This window comes from Haplochromis burtoni, unplaced genomic scaffold (assembly GCF_018398535.1).
Source record: "Haplochromis burtoni strain Fernald_Lab_line unplaced genomic scaffold, NCSU_Asbu1 Contig_304, whole genome shotgun sequence".
NCBI classification, from domain to species: Eukaryota; Metazoa; Chordata; class Actinopteri; order Cichliformes; family Cichlidae; genus Haplochromis; species Haplochromis burtoni.
This window is the reverse complement of record NW_024582665.1, coordinates 300,682-326,607: the sequence shown is the minus strand read 5'-3', so window position 1 is coordinate 326,607 and position 25,926 is coordinate 300,682. Positions and strand designations below refer to the sequence as shown.

General features: G+C 42.0%; 1 protein-coding gene across 3 annotated transcripts in view; it reads right to left on the bottom strand.

Annotated features, from left to right (window-relative positions):
* Window positions 1-25,926, bottom strand: part of LOC102293437 (calcium-dependent secretion activator 1) — a 338,778-nt gene that overhangs the window by 16,383 nt on the left and 296,469 nt on the right. For all 3 annotated transcript variants that reach the window (XM_014339718.2, XM_042228110.1, XM_042228111.1), the window contains one exon: window positions 12,283-12,315. In XM_014339718.2, the coding sequence (XP_014195204.2) occupies window positions 12,283-12,315 (33 nt within the window). The remainder of the gene's footprint in view (window positions 1-12,282; window positions 12,316-25,926) is intronic.

Here is a 25,926-nt window from a genome sequence, read left to right as displayed (position 1 = left end):
AATATTTGTTTTTTAAAATCACTGAAGACTTTAGACAGCTGTAGGAGCCATTCCACCCTGGAAAAAGAACAGTTCAAAGGAATCAAAAGGGCAAAATAAGCATTAGTGGGTACACATTTGTGACCACAACTATAGGTGCTTTTATTATGCATGAATGACTCATAGATTGGTATCAAGCGGTATAACAAACACACAAAATGTTCGACACAAAATGTTAAGGCACAAGGACTGGACTCCAAGTGAGTGAAAAAGCAGCTAATGACCAAAAAGCCTTTATAAGACGTTCAGAAGACCTTGGGAAACCACTGCTCAAAACCGCTTTAAAAAATTATGAACATCTGGCTCCTTGCAAACAAACTATAAAGTAACGAGGGGCTACTCAAGACTTTCACAGTACTAATACTGTGTATACTACTGTATTGACAATAAAGCTCTTGAATCTTGAATGAATCTTATTGAATGCAGAAATATCCGATTTAGTTTTAAATGGTTATTAACCCTTTAAAGCTGGTCAGAGCAGCACCTCCGTTTTGCGAACTATTTTTAAATCCCTGTAGAACCGGAACCGCTAAGCTAGCGCAATAATTTTTTTTGCATATGAAACCGGAGGAGTTGTACTTACATCTTATGCCATCAGCTTGTCCTAGGTCACAGGTTTCCTTCCACATATAGCTTTGCAAAAACTGCATAAAAAGCACTTGCAGCAACAAAAACATAATATTCCAGAAACACGCTTTGCCGATCCGATCAGCTGTTCATAACACTTCCTACGTTGGAATAGACGTCAGCGCGAACTTCGCATGTCCGCCATGACCTGCCCGAAACCGGAAGTGACTCATTTTTGTCGGAAATGTAGTTTTTTACCATCAGGGCTCATGAGCCTATACTTGTGTTTTTAAAAGTTATGTTTGACTTTAGTCAAAGGAGCTTGCAAAGAAAAGCGTCTGGACTTCTTTAAGTTGCTTGAAGACGTTTCACCTCTCATCCGAGAAACTTCTTCAGTTCTGAAGAAGCTTCTCGGACTATAAACGACCAGCTTCTTCAATGATGAATGCAGATGCTTCACTGGCTGATGAGCTGAACACGTTTTATGCTCGCTTCGACGCCGCAGCAATTAAAACAACAAACGGCTGCGCGCGCTCGGAGTGCACCAGTGAAGAAAATGCATTCGTCATCACAGAGCATGCCGTGAGGAACACCTTCAGGAGGGTGAACACCAGGAAGGCAGCAGGACCAGATGCAATCCCTGGCCGGGTCCTTAGAGCCTGCGCTGACCAGCTAGCACCGGTGTTCACGGAGATCTTCAACCTCTCCCTGGCCCAAGCTGTGGTTCCCACGTGCTTCAAACAGTCCATTATTGTCTTCCAAAGAAACAACAGCCCGCTTGCCACAATGACTACCGTCCAGTAGCACTGACTTCAATTGTGATGAAGTGTTTTGAAAGACTGATGAGAGATCACATCACTTCTTCACTTCCTGCCACCATCGACTCACTTCAGTTTGCTTACCGGACTAATCGTTCCACAGACGATGCCATATCTCACCTGCTCCACACATCCCTGAGTCACCTGGACACTGGCAGAGGGAATTATGTTAGGATGCTGTTCGTGGACTACAGTTCAGCATTCAACACAATAATTCCCTCTAAGCTTTTCACCAAGTTGACGGATCTAGGACTCAGCTCATCACTGTGTCAGTGGATCCTCAACTTCCTCACAGACAGACCCCAATCAGTGAGGGTGGGAAAACAAGTCTCCCCCTCCATCTCACTCAGCACTGGAGTGCCTCAGGGCTGTGTTTTAAGCCCCCTGCTGTACTCACTGTACACTTATGACTGTGTAGCCACATCCGACACCACCTCCATTGTCAAGTTTGCTGACGACACTGCTGTTGTGGGCCTGATCTCCGACAACATCGAGACGGCCTACCTGGAGGAGATTAGGAACCTGGAGACCTGGTGCCAGGAGAATAACCTCCTCCTAAACATCAGCAAGACTAAGGAGCTGATCGTGGACTTCACTACAAAGCAGGCGAGGAATTACAAACCCCTCATCATCAGTGGCACGCCAGTGGAGAGAGTGGACAGTTTCCGATACCTGGGTGTCCACATCACTCAGGACCTGTCATGGTCCTGCCACATCAACACCCTGGTTAAGAAAGCCCGTCAGCGTCTCTTCTTCCTCAGAAGACTTAGAGACTTCCATCTGCCACTGAAGGTGCTCAAGAACTTCTACTCCTGCACCATCGAGAGCGTCCTGACGGCAAACATCTGCACCTGGTTTGGGAACAGCACCAAGCAGGACAGACGAGATCTGCAAAGAGTGGTGCGCTCAACCGAACGCATCATTCAATCAGAGCTCCCTGACCTGCTGTCCATCTACATCAAGCGTTTATTTATTTTTTTAACAGCGCATTGTGTTCTGCGTCCTGATTGGCTGTAGACTGTAGATTGTCAGTCAATCTCGTGCCGTGTCTCCTGTACAGTACAGGATGCGTTGAGCTTGTCAAATTTACATAAATTGCTAGCAGTGTGACTCTGAAGTGCTGTACTGTATGTTTGTACGTTTTCTCCCTAACAAACAACAATGTCGACGAAATTTTGCACCGTCAAAGGCAACCGCGGGTGCCTTTGGTTTCATTCTCTAATACTGGACTTATTTTTCTATAAAGGTTTGAACTTTGAGAGTTTAAACAAGAGAGAAAAATGTGAAAATGTTCATGTCTGTCTGAGAAAAGTGCATAAAGTGTGTAGTGACGGGTTTTACAGCCTTTAAACATCTATAATAATTGTAAAAAATAAAGTTGGCTACTTCACGGGTTTCACCTATCACCTTTCACACGACAGACCGCTGTATATGCTAACTAACAACAGATACAGATATTGAATACATATAGAAAATAAGAAATATATGATATTATGAGCTGACGAAATATAACTGGGACATGATGTGCAAAATGCTTTCACTGAATCCAGTGTGCAAAGTTTTTATAGCCAGAGTAAATAAGTGTGTTATTGCAACATGTTAACTGAACAGTGATCTGAGGGGCTGTTGTTGTAGTCTGACAGCCCAGGGAAAAAAACTATTCTTATGCCGTGAGGTGTTGGTTCTGATGGACCGCAGCCAGGGGGAGGTGTCACAAACAGTTTGTGTCCAGTGTGAGGGGTCCCCAGCAATATTCCTTGCCTGCCTAAGTGTCCTGCAGTTGTACAGGTCTTGTAGGGAAGGCAGATTGTAGCCAATCACCTTCTTAGACACACTGCAGTCTGTGTACCAGATGGTAATGGAGGAGGTGAGGAATGATTAATTGATGGAGGAGTAAAACTGCACCATCATTGACTTTGACAGGTTGTATTTTTTCAGCTGGTGCAGGAAGGACATTCTCTGCTATGCCTTGTTTATGAGAGAGCTGATGTTAAGATCCCACTTTAGGTCCTGGGAGGTGCTGATTCCATGAAGTAGAAGGCCTTCACTGTCTCCATTGGGCAGGCATACAGCAAGATGGGATCTGGGGAGGCTGGTTTCAACCTGAAGTCCACTATCATCTCTCTGTTATGGCAGCATTGAGCTCCAGATTGCTGGCACTGCATCAGGTCACAAGACTGTCAGTCTCGCTCCTATAGGCCGACTCATCTCCACCTGCACCTGTGGTGTCATCTGCAAGCTTCAGTTTGACGGACTGGTGTCTGGAGGCGCGGCTTTTAAGTGTACATGGAGAAACGCGGAGGAGAAAGTACACAGCCTTTCTGATTCCATTATCAATATCACTTATAGGTGAACTGGAAGCTAATAGAGCTGTTTAAGAACATGACTAAGGGATGGATCCACTCGAAAAGGAAAGTTTAAAACCTAATCTTAAAGTAGAGAGTGTCTATTTCCATAATCTAAACTGAGAGCACAAGGGCCTGAAAATTCTCCTTGCTGGTTTATCTCTAAACTGGATAACAGAACAAGAATCTTAGTCAAGCATGCCCATTTCTTTATTGTGTCCTGATATGTAAAGTTGGCCCTACCTGCCTGTAGCATTGTGTTAAATCAAAGCCTTTAGGTTTATTCCTTCTTCTGTGATCTCTCTGTCTGTATGTCCTCACACAGGCTGACAGAAAGATGTCTGGCGCTAGATGTTTGCTGTTTGTTTCTACAGCTTGATCTGTTACTTTGCCATGCATCCTGTTCTCCTCCACAAGAGCATTTCTAATGGAATTTGTCTCAGGCAGTCTCCTCTGTTGTCAGTCTGTATCAGTTCTCCCTGCAGCATTACAAGGGCCAGTGAAGGTGTCTGTAGCTGCTGCCTACAGCTCTGTTGTGCTTTTCTTGTCACTCAATGGTGATGATGTAGAAGTCGGGGGGGATGATTCAGCAGATGACGGCTGAACAGACTTCCCCGGACCATCAGCAGATGTGAGGATGTGCTGGGCGGGCTCCTCGGACCCACCAGCTAACTTGGCTTGAAGCTGGACGGGCGGCTCGGGCCCTCCAGCAGACGTGACTGGAAGCTGGCTGGGTTCTCCCGAACCCCCAGCAGACCTAAACTTGAGGCTGGCTGGGTTCTCCCAAACCCCCAACTGACGAAACCTTAGGCTGGACTGGCTCCTCAGGCCCTCCAGCTGGAGCAGAAGCAGGACCAGAGGCAATAGGGACCCCTGACTGAGGGTGAAGATGAGTGACTGACTTAGCAGATGACAAAGCTAATGATTCCTCCACTACTCCGCTACTGACTGGGCTATGGACTGTAACAAGGTTTGGAGAAGGTCTGATTGTGGTAGAGCCTGAGCTATGGGTAGCGGGGGTGAAGACTGAGCTACGGGTGACTGAATTTGAGATGAAAGCGGTGGAGTAGGTGACAGGGCTACAAGTGGATGCTGAGCAGGGGACACTGGACACTGAGCTACAGGCGGCTGCTGATCAGCTAACTGAGCTGAAGGTGGCTTGAAGAAATTCTGCTGTGGCTGCTCCTGCTGTGGTGTGAAAATGACAACTGCTCCAGTCCATACCACAGGAGAGAATGAAAGTGTGGTTGGATGATGATGGTGAGGGTTGCATTTCTTCTTTAATGGTGGATCGAAAGACTTGGCAATGAACCTTGGCAAAACATACTGCTGACGTCGAGAGCACCAAGTGGCGAGGGCCTCCAGGAGAGCAGCTGAATCCTCCTTCCCTGGGCCGCCCATGCCAAACAGTTCAAAACAAAAACTGGCTCTCAGAGCTGTTACTATCGTTTTTAATCCGTTAATGTCCAGAAAGGTTATGGTGAAGGTAGGGGATGACAAGAAGTTGTCTAGAAACACTACCTCTGGAAGCCTCTTGTAGTTATCCACAGCGTGAATTATGCACCAGCAATAATCCCACAGCTGTGCAAGGTACTTTCCCTCTGAGGCAAAAGGTGAGTCTGCTGGATCCATCTTATGGTCACGTCGTTCTGTCAGGGCTCTGTGTGCGGGCAGGCGGAGAGGAGGATCCAAGCGCAGGACTCGAACACAGAATTATAAATCAGAACCTCAGCTTTTATTGCTGACATGAAAACCAAACGTGAAGTGACATAAATACAGAAACCAAAGAAACACACAGGCATAATCTGAGGGTACGACGCGACACCGAGCACAGGAAAACACAGGGCTAATATACACAGGGTAGTAATCAGCGAATGGGCAACAGGAGGGAGACACAGCTGGGAGAGATCAGGGTTAACGAGACGGGGGGAACCAAGCTGCACACACTAACATAAGACAAAGACTTTCACAATAAAACAGGAAACATTAATTACTAAACAAGCATGCAGACTTAACATTGAGAGACAGACAGAATGACACATGGAACCTGAACTACACTAAACGTGAGATATAACTGAGAACAAATCCTTAAGCACGGATAAACAGAAACAAGAAATAATAATCATCATCACTATGAGAATAAGAAAACAATCCATGAAGCAGAATTAAACCGAAATATAATAAACTCAAAATACTGGGTCCAACGGACCCAGAACCGTGACACCAACGCCACCTCCAACGCTTACCTCCCCTCTGATCTGGACATCGGGTCAGTTGGAGGCGCAGTTGAAAGATTGCAGCGGTCCCAGATCAGATGTACACACTGGAACTCTTTCCCATGTTGCTGTCTGGGTTTATTGTGTTATGGTGTGTTGATATCTGTGCATTCCTGTATTATCCTTTTATGTTACACATTTCAATGTTTTTTTTTCCTCGCTACCTAGCCTGACCTGTCTCCCCAATGTGTTGTTTGTGTATTGTATGTACGGTCGGCAAGGTCTGTCATCTCGGTTGTGGGCAAAAGACCTGCAACTGACAAATAAAGGCTATCTCATCTCATCATCTCATCTCATCTCATCACCTGGCCGGTGCCCCGTGATGTTAAACAGCTCCGCTCATTCTTAGGCTTTTCAGAGTACTACAGGCGGTTCATTAAGAACTATTCGAGCATTTTTAAGCCCCTCACTAACATAACATCAGGCTACCCTCCTTTGCGCAAAAGCACAAAGCCTAAAGCTAAGTCCGTCCAGTACCATGACCCCAAGACACCTTTCGGTGAGCGATGGACTCCCTCTTGTGATCTTGCTTTCAAAACCGTCATTGAAAAGCTCAGTACTGCACCTGTATTGGGTTTTGCTGACCTTAAACTGCTATATACGCTCCATACTGACACCAGCACTACAGGGCTTGGTGCCGCACTCTATTAAGAGCAAAATGGCCAGACCAGGGTAATAGCTTATGGAAGCGGTGGGTTGTCTAGGAGTGAATCTCGTTATTCTGCCCATAAGTTTTTATGGGCAGAGTTTTTAGCCTTGAAATGTTCAGTGATGGAAAAGTTTGCTACAGTGCTACACTTGTCTAACTAAAGCTAGCTGACTACAAACAAAAGGAAAACTGAACTTGAGGAACAAAGTAAAGAATTTCCAAACTCTTAAACATTTCAGAGACATTACCATGCACTGCTTTATTAACAGAGAGGAATACTAATACTATTAATATGAGGAATACTCTGTGGTGTTCATGCTTGATTTTTAAGCATATTCACTGATGATTTGTGATAACAATATTGATGTTTTATTTTGAATGAAGGTGCTTCATATTCCACTTAAAGTACGCTGTGACTCCGGATGCTCAGTGTGTCTCTCCCATCCTACAAACTCACACTGGTCCTACTTACACTTCAGTATTTTGTTAACCTTAAGGGTGTGCATCTTGTTGTGAATCTGTTCTATATCATGTTGTGCTTTGTTTCCTTTTTCTGTTAGATAGCTGAGGATTGTTTGGTCCTGCTGACCTTTCAGTTTGATTTGTTGAAGCTTTGTGAGGTATAGCTTGTCTCTCATTTTAAATGTGGTTAAACAAAATAGTTAGTCAGCTATTAGTAACTGACTGAATTTAACATGAAGTACAATATGAAATAAGCATTTATAAAAACCTTTATGAACACACAAAAGTAGTTCATACAAAAGTAGTTCATAGGGGCGATCGTGGCTCAAGAGTTAGGAGTTCGCCTTGTAATCGGAAGGTTGCCGGTTCGAGCCCCAGCTTGGACAGTCTCGGTCGTTGTGTCCTTGGGCAAGACACTTCACCCATTGCCTACTGGTGGTGGTCAGAGGGCCCGGTGGCGCCAGTGTCCGGCAGCCTCGCCTCTGCCAGTGCGCCCCAGGGTGGCTGTGGCTACAACGTAGCTTGCCATCACCAGTGTGTGAATGTGTGTGTGAATGGGTGGATGACTGGATATGTAAAGCGCTTTGGGGTCCTTAGGGACTAGTAAAGCGCTATATAAATACAGGCCATTTACCATTTTGTAATCTTTATGTGTATCAATGTTCATCTGAATACTTGCCTACTATTGTTCTGATACCTATTTCCTATACCACAAACCATTAACCTTTGCTTCTAAAAAACGTGTTTGGTGCAATAATACTATTAAGAAATTGTAACTTCATCATTTATAAATGATGAATGAACTATTAACTGAGACCTTACTATTGTATACTAAAGTGTTAACCTCTTTATTTCCCAAGTGGTCACCACAAGCGATGCATTGGCAATGGCCAATTGGCCTGGCAATATTGCAAAGGCCAATAAAGCTGGCCAGAGGATCACATTGGTTTCAATATATAACATTTAAGCTGTAACACTAGCATACCAGAACCAGGAGCTACCTTGCTTTTTACATTATGGTATGGGACGTCACACTATTCACAATGAAAGGGCCAACGTTTTTAAAGTGAGGGGCTCACATGCACAACATCCAGGTGCTGGGATAGCTTTCAACACTAGCAAAAGCCGCGTGACATTTGTCTCAGCTGCAAAGGTTTTGTAAATAGATGCTAGATTTGGAATTGATTTCAAGTGTTGAACCTGGATTTGGCAGCTGGGAGTTTTAGGACCCTGTTACCCTGTTTCACAAATCTAAGTGTAATATTACTTAGCTTAACCTAAATGCAGGTATAACTATTGTTGATGAAAGAAATTGTTCTTACTTTGATATAACTTTGGTAAATAAGTGGTAATAACTTATCTCCCTATCATTCCCTTCTTGTTTTCACCATAATATCCGACTATCACATTATTGATGAGCTCTGATAGAAAGTGCTACCAAATATTCTCTAGTGCCCACAGCAGAGCAAAGTTTTCATCAGTGTATTTTAGTAAATATTAAGCTACTCCACTAGGTTCCTCCAGGAAATTCAGTTCAACCCATCAGTCTCACTGTCTGTGTGGGTTGTGATTTTTTGCAGTCTGCTGATGTGCTTAAGCACAGTAGTATTAGCAGTAGTATATTAGTTGTCATACCTGCTTAGCAGCAGCATTTTCACACTGCCACCATAAACATATTGGCTTAGTGATGATCACAGTATGTTGATTTACTGTCTCAGCTGTCAGCAGTTGCAGAACCATTAAAATCAGATAAGAAACCGTATTTATTGATGATGAGATCTAACATGATAAATTGTCTCATAATCAAGTGGAAGCCAGCTCTACTACATTCGGGCCGAGATGGTTCACAAATCGTTGAGGGTTATTTTGGAAAGGAGGAACATTCGGTCATTACATGGTTGCACACCAAGCTCTTGTGACAGAGTTGAGATTGACTGAAACTAGTCTCTGCAGTCTGGGCATGTGCAACGTGAACGGGGAACTGTCACTTGGACAACAGCCTGTTAGGAGGCCCGCCACTCTGATATCTGAAATATCAAAAAAACAACTAAAAACACATCTTTTTAGAATTGCATTTTGTTAACTTTTGTCTGTTTTTTTAATACCCTGTGAAGCACTTTGTGATCTTTTATCTAGAAATGTGCTATATAAATAAAAATTTACTTACTTACTTACTTATATTGGGAGGACATTGCAGTTGTTGGCACCTTAGCTGTCTCTCTAAGAACAACATATTTTCCCATTTTCATATTTCACAAAATAACACTCTTTTAACCTTTTGTACTTGAATTTCATTCATCAGGACTCCAAAAAGTCATCCAAACAACTCATTGCCATCTCTCACTAAATGTGGATAACACATCTGCAGTAATGCCTACAATGTGTGAATGAGTCCTTTTTTTTTTGCCATTTTTAACCAGCATAACTCAAATGTTGTACGATGAGAACACAATTAGCATGCTGGTCCAGAAACTGTGACCCTTGCCAGCGTACACAGTGGCTCTTCAGATTTACTGACAAGGCATTAATTTGATATTTGGCATTTTTCAAGGGCCAAAGTGTTGGCAGCTTATCTAGAACTGACGCGCACACAGACACATGCAAACACCACCGCCGCCAACCTGACAGCAGAATGGGCATGTGTTGTACAACAAGGACTCACAATGTATGCGGCACAGAGATGGATGCATGAGGCACGGATGGCTGTCAGTGTCTGGCCACATACATATGAATGGACATTTGGGGAAGGAAACGTGGGGACATTCAATGTGGAAATACAACACCCAGGACCATCTGGATCATGATGATAGATGTGAAAGTATGGTCAAATATTTGTAGATGAACAAGAACACACAAACAAACATTCTCACATCACCAGGGAAGCAAAATGCTCCATTTAAATTTATCAAAAATAGCAGACATTATTTTCATAAGTAAGATCTAGCACAATATGTTATGATATTGCTATGGTTAAGACAATATCAAATATAGTTATATATATATAGATATATATATATATATATATATATATATATATATATATATTTAGGGATGGGTATCGTTTAGGTTTTATCCGATACCGGTGCCAAATCGGTACTTTTGAAACGGTGCCGGTGCTTAAACGGTGCTCGAACCGGTGCTTAAAGAATGGAGAACACAAACTTTGTCCAAAAACCTCTCATGTTCAGCTGTTTCCCACTTTTTCTTTGGTCATTTTAGCCTTTTTGGCCAGGGTGAAGGGAGTATCTGCCATCAAACAAGAAGACAGCCGCATGTAGCTATGACGGTGTTTGCTAGTTCACCTTACATGCATTAATGTAATAACGTGGTTAGCCTACTCAACGTAAATTACACACGAACAACATGAAGCTACTCACGCAGAGAAGAACGGCTGCTGCTGCATCATCATCCTCATCATTTCTGCTACACTGGCAGGGCTAGGGGCCAGGACTCTCCTCTTCGGGTTCTTGGGGGATGTTGCTAACTCCGGGTCCGATAACAGGCACCACACCCGCAGTAGATGTGCTCGGTGTGAGGTCTCGCAGCAAGCTATCAAATACGGCGCATTTCTCGGCTTTTAAAAAAAACGCTATGCGTCGCCAGGTGTTTCATCAGATTTGAGGTGTTACCTCCTTTGACAGTATCACAGTATCAGCTTAAAGCACTTGTTGCTGCTGAGTTTGCATCTTTTGCTCTGAAGTACAGCCAGACTTTGACCGCTTCACCTTGGGCATTTTTAATCTGTAGCTCTGCTCTAAAAGAACGTACGTACCTGGGCCCACCTACTATGCTTGCAAAGGTAAAATGATTGGCAAGAATCCAAAGCGTATCACATCTTAAGAAAAAAAAAAGCACCAAAAAAAAGCACCAAAATAAAGCACCGAAATGTGCACTGCTTTTTGGTCTGGTTACTACCGTTTATGTCAGAAAATCATGGCACCGGATACCGGTACCCATCCCTATATATAGCATTATAAAAAATTAATTTAACAGCGATTTAAGTCAGATTTGATTTAATCACCATTGAATGACAGAATACACCATTTAAGTATGCTGCAGAACCACACACACACACACACGCTCTACACTGGATCCCTTCCACACCTCCAATCAGCAGTGGGTCCACTGGAATTAGGGTTGCCAACCGTCCCTTGAAAAACAGAATCGTTCCGTATTTAGAAACAAAAGTATTGAGCTGAAAAGGGTATGCACTTTGTCAAATGGTTAAAAAAATAATTACACACACAAATACAAGAGCTAAGAAATTCCCCACACTGGGAAGGGTGAAGACAATAAGGGTCGCCCAGCCCTGGCCAATTAGGCGTCCCTTATTTTTTTTTTTCAGGGAGTTGGCAACCCTAACTGGAATGGTTGGATGGATGAATAGACAGATGGATGGAATTTCAGCAAATGGAAATCCCGACACTCACTGTATACATCATATGAAACAGCAAATGTCATTTTAAAAGCCCTGCGACAGACTGGCGACCTGTCCAGGGTGTACCCCGCCTCTCGCCCTATGACAGCTGGGATAGGCTCCAGCGCCCCCCGCGACCCTGAAAAGGATAAGCGGTAGCGAATGGATGGATGGATGGATGTCATTTTAAAGTCAAAGGCAGAAATTTTCTTTGTGAGAACTTTGTGAGAGGGTGATGACTCATCGTGTGTAAGCTGAGGCTTCGGGGGAGATGTGACCAGTAAACAAATTATCTCTGTATGTCACGTCATATTATTTTTCGAATATGAACTATTAGGTTTTCTATGTCGTTTTTTAAATATCAAAATGTTTACACATGTCATCATGTAACTCCCATATGAAGTGGATTTTCAAATTCTTTTCATGAAATGGAATCAGGAATCAGGGATGGAATTATATGTTGAGTGATACAATACAAAGGAGTCTTAACAGCACTCACATGCATGTGAGTCATGCAAACACAACAGGGACTGGGATTAATGATGACATTTTGAGGCCAAACAGTCACCAAAACTTTCAGAATTTAGATTTAGTACTTCTTAGTGCTCCAAAATATATCTGATGAGCAAATCAAAACCCGATAAAGGCACAATGACCCATACTGTACACACATACATTACAACAGCGGAGATGTAAAATGAATACTTACAGGCACGTCCACATACTTCGAAGCAGCTTTTACCTTGACAAAGATAGAAAAACACTGAGTACAGCAGCTGAACAAAAGTTGTCCAGGTGAGACTAAGCATCTTATATCTTCTCACCTTCTGAACTAGAAACACTGATTTGTGGTGATATTAGCTGCACAAATGCACTCATTGTTATTGTATTCATAATTTAACAGTTTAGCTTTTGTAGTGTTGTGGAAATTTAGGGGCGCTAGTGCCAGAGAAGCTCACCAAAAAATCTAATGATATTACAGTTAGCATAAATGATTAACATAAAAACTATAACAATTTCAATGAACTAGTGAGCATAGAAATACACATATCAAAACAGATGATTATAATATGATGCTATGAGACTTTATATAGTTGCACACCATTGTAATTTACAAATGCATACAATGTGGGGAGTTTTATAAAATATTTGTATACGCACACTCAGTGCCAATGCAGTGTTTATGAAAATGGTCCACTTGTGTATGAGGAGATACATACATACATAGAGTATCAGTATAGTGAGATAAATGGATGCTTTTTCATTAAATCAAATTTAAACCCCTTAATTTACCAGAACAAAAGGTAGCTTTAGAATTAATAACAAATTTCCTACATAGGTGCGCTTTCACTGAGGAAATGAAGATGTCTGTTAAAATTGTTCATTACATTCAAAAGTTCAGTTACAGTAGAAAAGCGTCACACTATGATTTACACACTGCCATTTACAGACCAAGTAAATTATTAGTGAAGTATTCTTATTCTGATGCATCTTTTTTTTTTATTGACATTTTAGAATCACTATACAATGCCATCAACTTCAGCTATCTTTCAGTACATATATATATATTTTTTTCCTATATTCAAACAACTGAAATATCCATACAATAAAAATGAAAGAAGAAGAAGAAAAGAAAAAGAAACAAAACAGGAAACTGTTAGAGTTTGTATTGTTGATTGTCATTTATGCTTAGAAATATTTACTTATATATGCTTAGAGTTTTGTAATTAGTTGTAGATTGGTAGAGGTTTTGATCCTTGATAGTCTGCAAACTTTGTGTGTATTAGACAGCACTTTGGGAGCATGAGAGGTCATACCGTGTCTAATTGTTTTATGGTAGGATTAAAGTAGTTGCGTCTGTTCTAGTCTAAGTGCTCTTTGTTTAGATGAACTGCAGGACTTCCTCACCGTGTTATCTAGGATGAACCATCTAGGGTGAGGGGGAGGCTACTCTCTTCCTGACCAAGGATGTTTGACCCTTTGATCAGCAGTCCACACACACACACACACACACACACACACACACACACACACACACACACACACACACACAGGCAAGGTACTCTTTGTGTGTATGTAGACGTCATATGTTAATGAACTTATGCATATTCATGTAACCTCAATAAAAGAACAGTGGTACGGGAGAACGGACGAGAGCAACTGGGGTCAAGCTAAGGAACGGTGCCTGTCCGGTTCTCTCCCGTGCACGAGAAACATGAAGAAGCTTGCCTACTTGTGTCTTGCTTTGCAGTGTAATTATATTGTCTTCAACGTTCCAGCGGATAGATTCAAGCTACAAACCTATCAGAAACAACAAACAACATAAATAAAAAATACATAAGGAAAAAGAAAAAGGAAAGAAAAATAAATAAATAAATAAATAAATAAAGGGAGTGTGTTTTTGTTTCCCTTAATATAACTAATATTTCCTCCAGTCTTCTAGTAGTTAACAAAGTAAAAATTATAAGCAAAAACTGGCCTGCGTTTTCTAATGTAGTCCATCCATTTCTTCCATCGTGATACAAACAGGTCCCTCTTGTAGTTCACATCTGCTGTCATTTTCTCCATTCTGTAAATGTCCAATGTGATGTTCATCCACGTGTTCATAGTTGGGCTCTCTGAAGAAAGCCATTTTTTTGTGATGGCTTTTTTTCCTGCTGCCAGTAAAATATTAAACAAGTATTTATCGTTCTTTGTCCATCCTGTTGGCATAAGTCCAAATAATAGAGTTTTACTTTCCAAAGGTGAATATCTTCCAGATGTCTCTTGTATTGCCACGTGTATTCCCTTCCAATACGTTTTAATAACATGACAGTCCCAGAAAATATGATAGTGATTTGCATTTGTATTTCCACAATTTCTCCAGCAAGCGGGAGGGTTACCTTCATAGTGAGATTTTTGGTGAGGTGTAATAAAATATCTTATCAGGCATTTCCACCCAAATTCCCTCCAGCTCTGTGAGCTGCTACATTTCCATTGATATGCCCATATTGCTGTCCATTCTTCCTCCTTTATCTCTATCCCTCCCTCCATTTCCCATTTTGTTTTGATATACAAGGTTGAGTGTAATTTCATATTTGTTAATCCTTTATAGAGGTCACCTATAATACCTCTAATTTTATTTGAACTGCCCTTTTAAATACGTCTAGCAGCTGTTTACTCAGTTCAGCCTTAGCTTTTATGGTTTTATTGACAAAATGCCTCATCTGTAGATATCTATAAAAATCCTGTGTTTCTAATGAATAATTTTCTTTCATTTTATCAAAACTAATTAGTCTCGCTTCCTCCATTACCATACATAAAGCTGTTAATCCTTTATATGTCCAATCTTTGAATCTGGTGTCCAATTTATTTGGAGCAAAATGTGTGTCATATGCACACCACTTAAGAACTGCTATATCCTCTTCTAGTTTATATTCTTTTATTACTGTTTCCCAAATTTTAAAAGTCAACTTGATCCATGGATTTTCAATAGTTTTTATTAAATCTTGCAGGCTGCTGTCTGCTATAATAGCTTGTATGGGGATGGAAGTCAGACCCTTCTCAATGGCTTTCCATTCAGCATCGTATGAAGGATTACACCAGCATATCATAGGCCTTAATTGTGCTGCCCAATAATATTCCCTAAGAGAAGGTAAGCCCCACCCCCCTTTTCCTTTGTTAAGTCGTAAGGTTTTAAATCTAATTCGGGGCCTTCTTCCTTGCTATATGTATCTTGACAAAATTTTATCCCATTCATTAAACTGTTTCAGGTTAATTTCTATTGGTAGTGTTTGAAATAAATATAATAATTTAGGAAGAATATTAATTTTAATTGAGTCTATTCTCGAATATAAACTTAAATATGGAATTAGATTCCATCTCGCTATATCTTCCTTAATTTTCTTTTGTATTGGTAAATAATTTCGTTCTAATAATTCTGTAAGATCCTTAGGTATTATGACTCCTAGATATTTAAAGTACTCTGTTTGTCATGCTAATTGATACTTATTTTTAATTTCTTCTGATGGAATATAATTGTACTTAAGCAATTGTGTTTTACTCATATTAACCCTATATCCAGATAGTCGACCAAAGTATTCAAATGATTGCATTAATTTAGGTAAAGAGTTTGATGGTTGACCCAAAAATATTAAAATATCATCTGCATAGCAGGCTAATTTATGCTCCTTTTCATGGATATTAATACCTTCTACTTCTTTATTTTGTCTTATATATTGAGCCAATGGTTCCAGATATAACGCAAATAATAATGGTGAGCACGCACAGCCCTGCCTTGTTCCTCTTTGCAGCTTAATACTATTTGATAGGTAGCCATTAATTTTAATCCTTGCCGTAGGGTTATCATAAAGTGCCTGTATTGTCTTAATTATATTTTCGTGAAAGCCAAATGTATGCAAGACTCGGTAAAGAAAGTTCCAATTGACTGAATCGAATGCTTTTTCTGCATCGATACTGATTACCATTGCTTCTATTTTATTCTTTTGAATATGATTAATAATTTGTAATGTCCGTCGTACATTATCTTGTATTTGGCGCTGTCGAATAAAACCTGTTTGATCATTATGAATTAGATTAGGTAAGAACTTTTCTAATCGTCGAGCCATGATAGATGTAAACAGCTTGTAATCTGTATTAAGAACAGATATTGGTCTATATGACGCACATTCTAATTTATCCTTGTTTTCTTTTGGGATGGCAGAGATAATTGCTTCTTTCCAGCTAGAAGGTACTTGAGCCTTCTTTAGGATCCAATTCATTGTTAGAAGCATCACTGGTATTAATTCTTCTTTTAGCTCCTTGTACCATTCTGCCGTATATCCATCTGATCCTGGAGATTTATTTATTTTAACTTTACTTATTGCTATTCTTAGTTCCTTTTCTGTTATATCTTCAATCAAAGTTTTATTCTGTTCTTCATTCAGTACTGGTAAATCAAGAGAATCTAAAAAACTGTTAATTTCAACTATACTACTCTCTGTGTTATTAGCATAAAGAGTCTTATAAAATGTTTCAAATGCACTCTGAACTTCTATTGGTTTATTTTTTATTAGTTTTGTCACTGGATGTTTAATTTTGTGAACTGTATTATCTGCTATTTTCTTTTTTAGTTTCCAGGCTAATACATTCATTGCTTTTGATCCTCCCTCATAATACCTTTGTTTAAGAAACATTAATTTTTTTTAAATTTCATATGTGGTCAAATCATTTATTTCATTTCTTGTTTTCCTAATTTCCTCCAATATATCCTGAGATGTTTTTCTTTCATGCCTTTTCTCTAATTCTTATTTTGTAGCTCTTCTAATTTCTTATTTCTCATCTTTTTCTTATAAGAGGATATTGCTATAATTTTCCCTCTCAGGACAGCTTTAAAGGCATCCCACAGTATAGGAGGAGACACCTCACCATTGTCATTAGTTTCCATATAGAAGTGAATCTCTTTCTTAATTTGTCCTTTAAAGTGAGGATCATTCAGTAAGCTTGAATTTAATTTCCAATTATTGAGTTTTGGTTGCACGTTTAAATCAACAGACAGGTATACTGGTGCATGATCGCTTAACTCTATTGCTCCAATTTCACAAGTGTTTATTTTATCTTTATTTTTCCCAAAAGTTATGAAATAATCTATTCTTGTGTATAACAAGTGCGGTGAGGAAAAATAAGTATAATCCCTTTGGTAGGGATGCAAGTCTCTCCATATATCAATTAGTCCCACCTCCTTCATCAATGTATTTATATTCTTAATTAATGTTTTAGTATTCTGTGCTTTTCTATTGGAAATATCTAGCTTTGGTTGTAGATGTATATTTAAATCTCCTCCGCAAATTAGAAAACCTACTGTCTCTGTTACCATCATATCTATAATTTTCTTAAAGAAATAAATATCGCTTCCAGGGGGTGCATATATATTTAACAACGTGACTGGGTTCCCCTCAATGTTTCCCCTTACCAAAATATAACGTCCCTCTTTATCACTTATCTCGGATATTTTTTCAAAGAGTAATTTGCTTGATAACAGGATAGCCACTCCTCTCCTTCGTCCAGTTTTATAGGAAGAGGAGAAAACTGTTGTATAACCCATTCTTTTCAGTTTTTCATGCTCCTTACAGTCTAGATGGGTTTCCTGTAGATACACTATTTGTACTTGTTCTTTCTTCATTTTAGTTAAAATTTTATTACGTTTAATTGGATTTGACAGGCCATTTACATTATATATGATTTTTACCTTGTCTTTGAGCATACCCTTACTATTTGAATATTATTAATGTAACAACGACATATACTATCAGACCACTCCCTAAACATATACAATAACAATAGCTACAGAAATAAGCTTTATTTGGTCAAAGAAAAGTAAAAAAAGAAAAAAAGACTTCCAACTGTGGGGTCCCCGATATGACCCTAAGTAAGCCCCGATAAAAAAGGGGGCTTCGAGGGGGGGCCTCTCTCACCTCTATGTGAGACAGGGCCTTAGCCAGCCGGCCAATGTCCATTCTACTAATAGCATAGGTAGCACGTCCGCCTATTTTTAATTTCTGCATTGCCACTTCAATATATTTTTTCGAGATAAGAAGTCTTTACCAGTGTATATGGCTAGTTTCCTCGGAAGACACTTTAATGACATTAAACTCACCACCTGTTCCCTTTACGCCTCAATTTTTCGGTGTTCCACTCATTCTTGCTCTTGACGTCTAAATATTCGTAGTCTTTCCTTATAATCTCGGGTCTGGTCTTTTTTTACTTGGCTCCGTGTTTTCCTTTCTATATGCCACGATAAACATTGGATCTGTTCCAGAAGCGTCTCCGGGCGTTTGATGATCGTCACTGGGAATCCCCTCTTTACCATATCACCTATCGTCTCCTCCACCGAGCCGTATAGCACTGTTCCCTCGGGATAAAAGACTCGCATCTTTGCTGGAAAAAGAGTTTGGAATTGGATTTTCTTGTCTTTTAACACAGCTTTCACCTCTGCGTATTCCTTTCGCTGCTTTAAAATCTCTGGTGCATAATCATGATCCAAGTTAACCGTCTTGCCTTGGTAGTCAAATCCACGCTTCTGCCAGGTCAATTTCAATATTTCTTCTTTCATTCTGTAACTAGACAGTTTGGCGACAATTGACCGTGGCGTCGCTCCTGGCGGTGGTTTTGACATCAACGCGCGATGTGCTTTTTCCACTCGTAGCTCCGTGGAGTCCAGCAACTCCAGATTCTGTCGTAATAAACTCTCCACAAATGCGACCATTGATGTAGAGTTGTCTTCCGACCTTGACACCATATATTCAAATGTTTTTCTCTTCTAGACCTTCCCTCCAGGTCTGTCAGTTTGGCATCCATCTCAATATGCAGTTTGAGCATCTCTGTTACTGCTTCCTCGTTAGCTTGTATTTGAGTTTCTACATCCACTATTCTTTCTTCTACCTCTTCCACTCTCTTGTTGGTTTTGTTTATTTCCTCTCTGATTTCCTTCAATTGTGCTCCATTATCTCTTCTGAATTCCCTTAATTCTTGGAGAATAAGGTCCAAGCTTGCTATGCTAGCGTGGTCTTGCCTTGGTAGTCAAATCCACGCTTCTGCCAGGTCAATTTCAATATTTCTTCTTTCATTCTGTAACTAGACAGTTTGGCGACAATTGACCGTGGCGTCGCTCCTGGCGGTGGTTTTGACATCAACGCGCGATGTGCTTTTTCCACTCGTAGCTCCGTGGAGTCCAGCAACTCCAGATTCTGTCGTAATAAACTCTCCACAAATGCGACCATTGATGTAGAGTTGTCTTCCGACCTTGACACCATATATTCAAATGTTTTTCTCTTCTAGACCTTCCCTCCAGGTCTGTCAGTTTGGCATCCATCTCAATATGCAGTTTGAGCATCTCTGTTACTGCTTCCTCGTTAGCTTGTATTTGAGTTTCTACATCCACTATTCTTTCTTCTACCTCTTCCACTCTCTTGTTGGTTTTGTTTATTTCCTCTCTGATTTCCTTTGGGTTTGTCATGTAGTTTGTTTTGTTTCTCTCTTGTATGTTTCCACTTCAACTTTGATTGCATCTTCATTATCTCCTTCTGAAATTCCCCTCTCTGAAGTTCTTATTTGTGTGGATTATAATTGGATCATGCTATGCCCATTTGCTAGCGGGTGTTCTGTAATTGTCTTCTGTCTGATAGACGTATACGGTCACGCCGCTTGTCCGCCCCACATTGGGATCTCGAGCTACCTCCTGTGCCTCTGTCCCAACAGACTGGCCCCTTGCTCACCGCGCTTCTCAAGCCCGCCGTGGGTGGGTAGTTTTACCCTCCTCAACCCCCTCTTTTCTGTCGTGTTGTTCTGTTTCTTTTTCCTCTTGCCACCGACAATTTGACGCGAGCTTCTAACTGAGGCCTTTCGTGCAATTTTGCTGGCCTTCTCCGTCTTCTTCGTGCGATTCATGCTGCGTAGATTTCTTACTATTTTCAGTTCTTGGCATCTTGTAGCCCTTACTACGTATTCTAATCGCAGGAATTGAGATTTAAGTTTTGTCTTTATTTCATTATTAAGTGTAGATAGAACTAGTGTTATTTACGACATGCCTGTGAGATGCCATCCTTCACTACAATCGATGTTATTGTTTATTTTTTGAGAAAATTTTATTTTTCTATTAAATTCAACTGCAATCAGGTTACAGCTTCTTCCTGCGTGGAATCCAAATGCACTCTCATCTCTCATCGTAATTTATCATTGTCTTGCCTAATAGATATCAGTCATAGGATAGTATTTTCTCTCCCAAAACCGGCTACAAGTGTCCTATGGCAGGCATCGCTTCTGATCCATTCTTTGACTTCTCAAGCTCGACTTTGTACCTTGGTCTTCATGAGGTACTTGGTCCGAATCTCAGACAAGTATCACATGTGGAGTTCCCCAAGGTTCCATCTTGGGACCCCTTCTGTTTAACATTTACATGCTCCCACTGGCACAGATTATAAAGAACAACAAAATAAACTACCACAGCTATGCAGATGACACACAAATATATATCACAATGTCACCAGGAGACCGAGGCCCTGTACAGGCTCTTGGTAAATGCATTGAGGAAATCAATGACTGGTTGTGCCACAATTTTCTCCAGCTAAACAAAAACAAAACTGAGGTAATAGTCTTTGGCGCCAAAGAAAAACGATTACAGGTCACCAGAGAACTTCAATCTATACATCTAAAAACCACAAACCAGGCGAGAAATTTGGGTGTAGTGATGGATGCAGACCTAAACTTAGAAAAACACATTAAGACAATAACAAAGTCAGCTTACTATCACCTCAAGAATATTTCAAGGATAAAAGATCTGATGTCTCAACAGGACCTGGAAAAACTAGTCCATGCATTCATCTTTAGTAGGCTTGATTACTGTAACAGCATCTTTACAGGTCTACCTAAAAAATCAGTCAGACAACTACAGCTCATTCAGAACTCTGCTGCTCGAGTCCTCACTAAGACCAAAAAAGTGGACCACATCAGTCCAGCTCTGAGGTCTTTACACTGGCTGCCTGTACGTCAGAGGATAGACTTTAAAGTTCTGATGCTGGCCTATAAAGCTCTGAATGGTTTAGGACCAAAATACATCAGTGACCTCCTGACCCAGTATGAACCTTCCAGATCCCTCAGGTCATCTGGATCCGGTCTTTTATCAGTTCCCAGAGTCAGAACCAGACACGGAGAAGCTGCATTCAGCTTTTATGCTCCTTATATCTGGAACAAACTCCCAGAAAGCCTCAGATCAGCTGAAACACTCAGTTTATTTAAATCCAGGTTGAAGACTCACCTGTTCTCAGCTGCATTTGAATAAAGCACCAAATCCACACTTTTAAGCTTAAATTTCAAAACTTACATTTAACTACTGATTTTATCTACTGTTCTGATTTTATCTGTTTTGATTTTATATACTGTTGTTTGTTTGTTTGTTTGTTTGTTTGTTAATTAGTTAGTTAGTTAGTTTGCTTGTTTTAATCAATTTTAAATCATGCTTTTTATTTGTTCTTGTTTCTAATGTCTCTGTAAAGCACTTTGAATCACCTTGTTGTTGAATTGTGCTATACAAATAAACTTGCCTTGCCTTGCCTTGCCTAAAGTTGCTATTAATTGTATTAAACTATTTAGCAACAATTTAACAGCATTTCATGAACAGGAATGAAATCATAAAATAAAATACAGTGACAGCAATAATAATAACAATCAGAATCCTATCTGAGCTCAGATATGCCTTTCCCTTTGAACCGAACCACAGCCATTCTGAGTTGGCCCAGAAGGGCAGGTTGCTCTTCTCTCACGAACAATTGCAACAGTGCGGTAGGACGAAATCGCACCAATCACAACCTATTGGATTTGACTTGACTGAACACTGACTATTGACAGAGGCAGCTTTCAGGCCCTCTTCTGTTGAACCAGCTTCCAGTTTGGACTTTTTGGACACACCATTCTTTTTTTTTTTTTTTTTTTTTTTTTGCCTGTCCCGTTTGGCTCTTTTGCCATCAGAATTGTTGTCTAAAGGCAAAGAAAGATGCCCAACGGATTTACTTTACCAAATTGACCATCCCAGCCTTGCCATAATGGTCCATTTGATTCACCTTTTATTGTTTATTTTATTTTCACTTACTGAATACGGGACAGACTTGACTGGGGGAAAGAAGGGGAGAAAGAAAGAGGGAAAGAGAAACAGCTGAGAAGAGGGACGGGGGAGAAGGGCAAAAACAAAAACCAACAGAATGAGCAGAAAAAGAAAAAAAAGAAGAAAAAAAGAAAAAAAATGCATATATCAATCACCTGGGTCACCTGCTGAGAAAGAAAAAAGAAAACAAGCAGAAGAGAACAAGAGTAATAGAATAAACAACATCACAATGATATATGGGAATATGACAGTAAATACTAAATATTAAACATTATTGTGCAGCACATAAGATCAACAGAACACAGTGTGCTTTGAGGTAGGAGCCAAAAAGGGTGTAGTTTGTGGGTGTGATCACCCGTGTGTACACCTGTGAGCATGGACGCGCTTGTTTTTTGTTTTTTAAAAGGTTCCTTCATGTAATGATCTGCTAGAGGGTGTGGGGGGGCCACAGCCCCGTCCTCCAGGGCATGAAGCAGGTATGGAGGAGATCAAAACTCCAGACATCCAGAGGCCCCCAGAACACAAGAGACCAAGGAAGACCAACAGAGGGGCAGCCGCGCCACTGTCCCAGAAAGAGCTGAGGAGAGTCCCAGATGAGGGCTCACTCAGCAGCCGCGGAGCAGAAGCCAGGGGGAGTTGCAGTGACGCGCCCGTGAGCTCCGCCGGCAGCCAGCCGTGCCTGAGTGACCGAGCCCCAGGCCGAGAGGCCGGGGGCACCCCACCTCCGAAGTGGCCCGAGCGAGCCCCAGGCTCCAGGCCCCGATAAGCGGCCGCCAAGGAGTGAGCCGGTGTGTACCTGGACGCCCATCCCCGGACACAAAGAACCACCAACGCACCGATGTCTGAGGGAGTCCGCCACTGGCAGGGGAAGTGGTGGTAGGGGGAGATAGGCCTCCATACCTTGGAGGGCCTAAGATGTCCCCAGAGAGGTGGCGCCTGACACCCAACCTGACATATAGACACAGAAATACAGGCACACACATATACAAACATCCATTCCCACCCTCATGCTCTCATATACACTTATACACTAGCCAGCACACTTCTAATGTTCAACTCTCAGACAGGATCTTGTCCACTTCATCCGCTCCCGTGCAGATCGCGATGGTTTCAAGGTCCGAAATGTTCACAATAAATCAGGTCCGTTTCTCCAAGGTCCATGCAGATCTCCGGTATGGATATTTGCTCAATTTATCAAGTTAATAGTTATTTTCCAGCGAAAAGCTTGGCGGTGAAAATCAGCGATGGTCTCGTGCACCTCCGTCTCTCTCTGTGTCTGAGCACGTGACGGTACAGAGCAGGGGAAGGCGGGGCTTGTTCCTTCCTAACCAGTAGGGGTGTTAAATATACTCTTTGGTTTTATTCTTATATTTATAGTATTTATCTTTTATTATTGATTTATTTTTGATCAACTCAGTGATTAACAGAGTAATGATAAATCCCAATTAACAATAACATGTTGTAGTGCATTACTGAGTCGTGTAAACTCACTGGGTTACATCAGCTTTTATAATAACTTAATATCTCAGATCATAGCTAGTTTAGGTAGCTACCAGCTACTAATGCAAAGGCCAGTAGAACCTCGCGTGTCAATTGTCGTTGCAATAGAAAAAGGAAACATATACAACACTACAGTAAAAGATGGTTTTTAGGAGGTTAAAACTACCACCCACTGGTTTCTGATGTTTTCTTTAGAAGCTCTGAGCAATTTTGCCATTGCTGTTTGGTGACAGAGGCACAGAGCTGAATGCTGATGCATGCTCTTCTACTCACAGAAGTAAATCAATGAGTATGTCTAATGAAGTCAAAATAGAACCAGAGAATATATGTTTTCATAGAAAAACAAAACACCTGTAGCTCAGGTGGCAGAGCAGGTCAGCCACTAATCAGAAGGTCGGTGGTTTGATCCCAGGCTGCCTCCTGGCTGCATGCCAAATATCCTTGGGCAAGATACTAACCCCATGTTTGCCTACTGGTGGTGGTCAGAGGGCCCGGTGGCGCCAGTGTCCGGCAGCCTCGCCTCTGTCAGTGCGCCCCAGGGCAGCTGTGGCTACAATGTAGGTCAAAGGAGCTTGCAAAGAAAAGCGTCTGGACTTCTTTAAGTTGCTTGAAGACGTTTCACCTCTCATCCGAGAAGCTTCTTCAGTTCTAAGGTCAAATGGTGGAGAGTCCCAGATATAAACCTAGTGGGAGTTTCCCCCCACAGAGGGACAAAAGGACCCCCTGATGATCCTCTAATCGCCTGAGCCAAGGTGTGAAACTGGGTGTGGGTCCCAATCAGCCAGAGTTTCGGGTGTTCATTGTGAAACCTGGCCCCACCTTATCATGCGAATTCCTGAGATCAGATGGCCCAGGATGTGAGTGGGCGTTAAGGCGTCTGGGAAGGGATCTCAAAACTGGATTATAGATGGCAGAGAGTTGGTGTCGTAAACCCCGCCTCTGTTCAAAGATGGTCGCTCACAGTGGACATAGATGCTTCTTTCACTCCTCTTTCAAACCATCTGTCCTCTCTGTCCAAAATGTGAACATTGGCATCCTCGAAAGAGTGTCCTTTATCCTTAAGATGCAGATGGACTGCTGAGTCTTGTCCTGTGGAGGTGGCTCTTCTGTGTTGTGCCATGCGCTTGTGAAGTGGCTGTTTGGTCTCTCCAATGTAGAGGTCTGGGCATTCCTCGCTGCACTGTACAGCATACACCACATTGTTAAGTCTGTGTTTTGGAGTTTTGTCTTTCGGGTGAACCAGTTTTTGTCTGAGCGTGTTGCTGGGTCTGAAATGCACCGGGATGTCATGCTTGGAGAAAACTCTCCTGAGTTTTTCTGATACACCGGCTACATAGGGGATGACAATGTTGTTCCTGGCTGCCCCAGACTCTGTGGGGCTGGGCGGTGCTGCTGCTGCGGGCCCCGGTCCGGATGGGCCTGGGCCCCCTTGCCCTGGTGGGTTCCAGAGTGTGGGGGTGTCTACTGCCCTACCCTCAATTTTAAATGCATATAGACACTGAGGGTTTTCGGGAGGAGACGTGCTGCTCTCTGGCAGGAAGCACCATGCCCTCGTTCTGTTAACCGTCGGGGCTGGGGGGCCGGGAGGAGGTGCTGGCCATCGGATTGGGGTCTGGGATGTGGGGCCTCCCCGCTACTGCACATACGGAGGCGGTCTGCTTTGCTCCACCCCAGACAGATGGGTTACATCTCCTGGGTCTGGGTACGGTTTGCCCCTCTGGGGGCAGGGGTACCCGGACCTGGGATATAGAGTATGTTTGGGGAGTGTGAATGTGTGTGCAGTGTCTATTTATATCTGTCTGGAGGTGGGAATGCACGTTTGTGTCTGCGTGCGCCTGTTCGTCTGTGTCTATATGTCAGGTTGGGTCTTAGACTCCACCTCTCTGGGTACATCTCAGGCTCTCCAAAGTATGAGGCCTATCTCCCCTCACCACACTCCCTGCCGGTGGCTGATGCCCTCAGACGTTGGTGTGTTGGTGGTCCTTGTCGTCTGGGGCTGGGCGCTCATGTATGTACCGACTCACTCCTGGTGGCCAATTGGCGGGGCCTGGCACCTGTGGCCCGGCTGGACCCCTTCCGGGGGGTGGGATGCCCTTAGACCTCTGGCCTCTGGGCCTGAGGCCCGGTCCTCTCTGGCGCAGCTGGCTGCCGGCAGAGCCCGCGGGCACGTCACTGCAACCCCCTCTGGCCTCTGCTCCGTGGCTGCTGGGTGACCTCTTA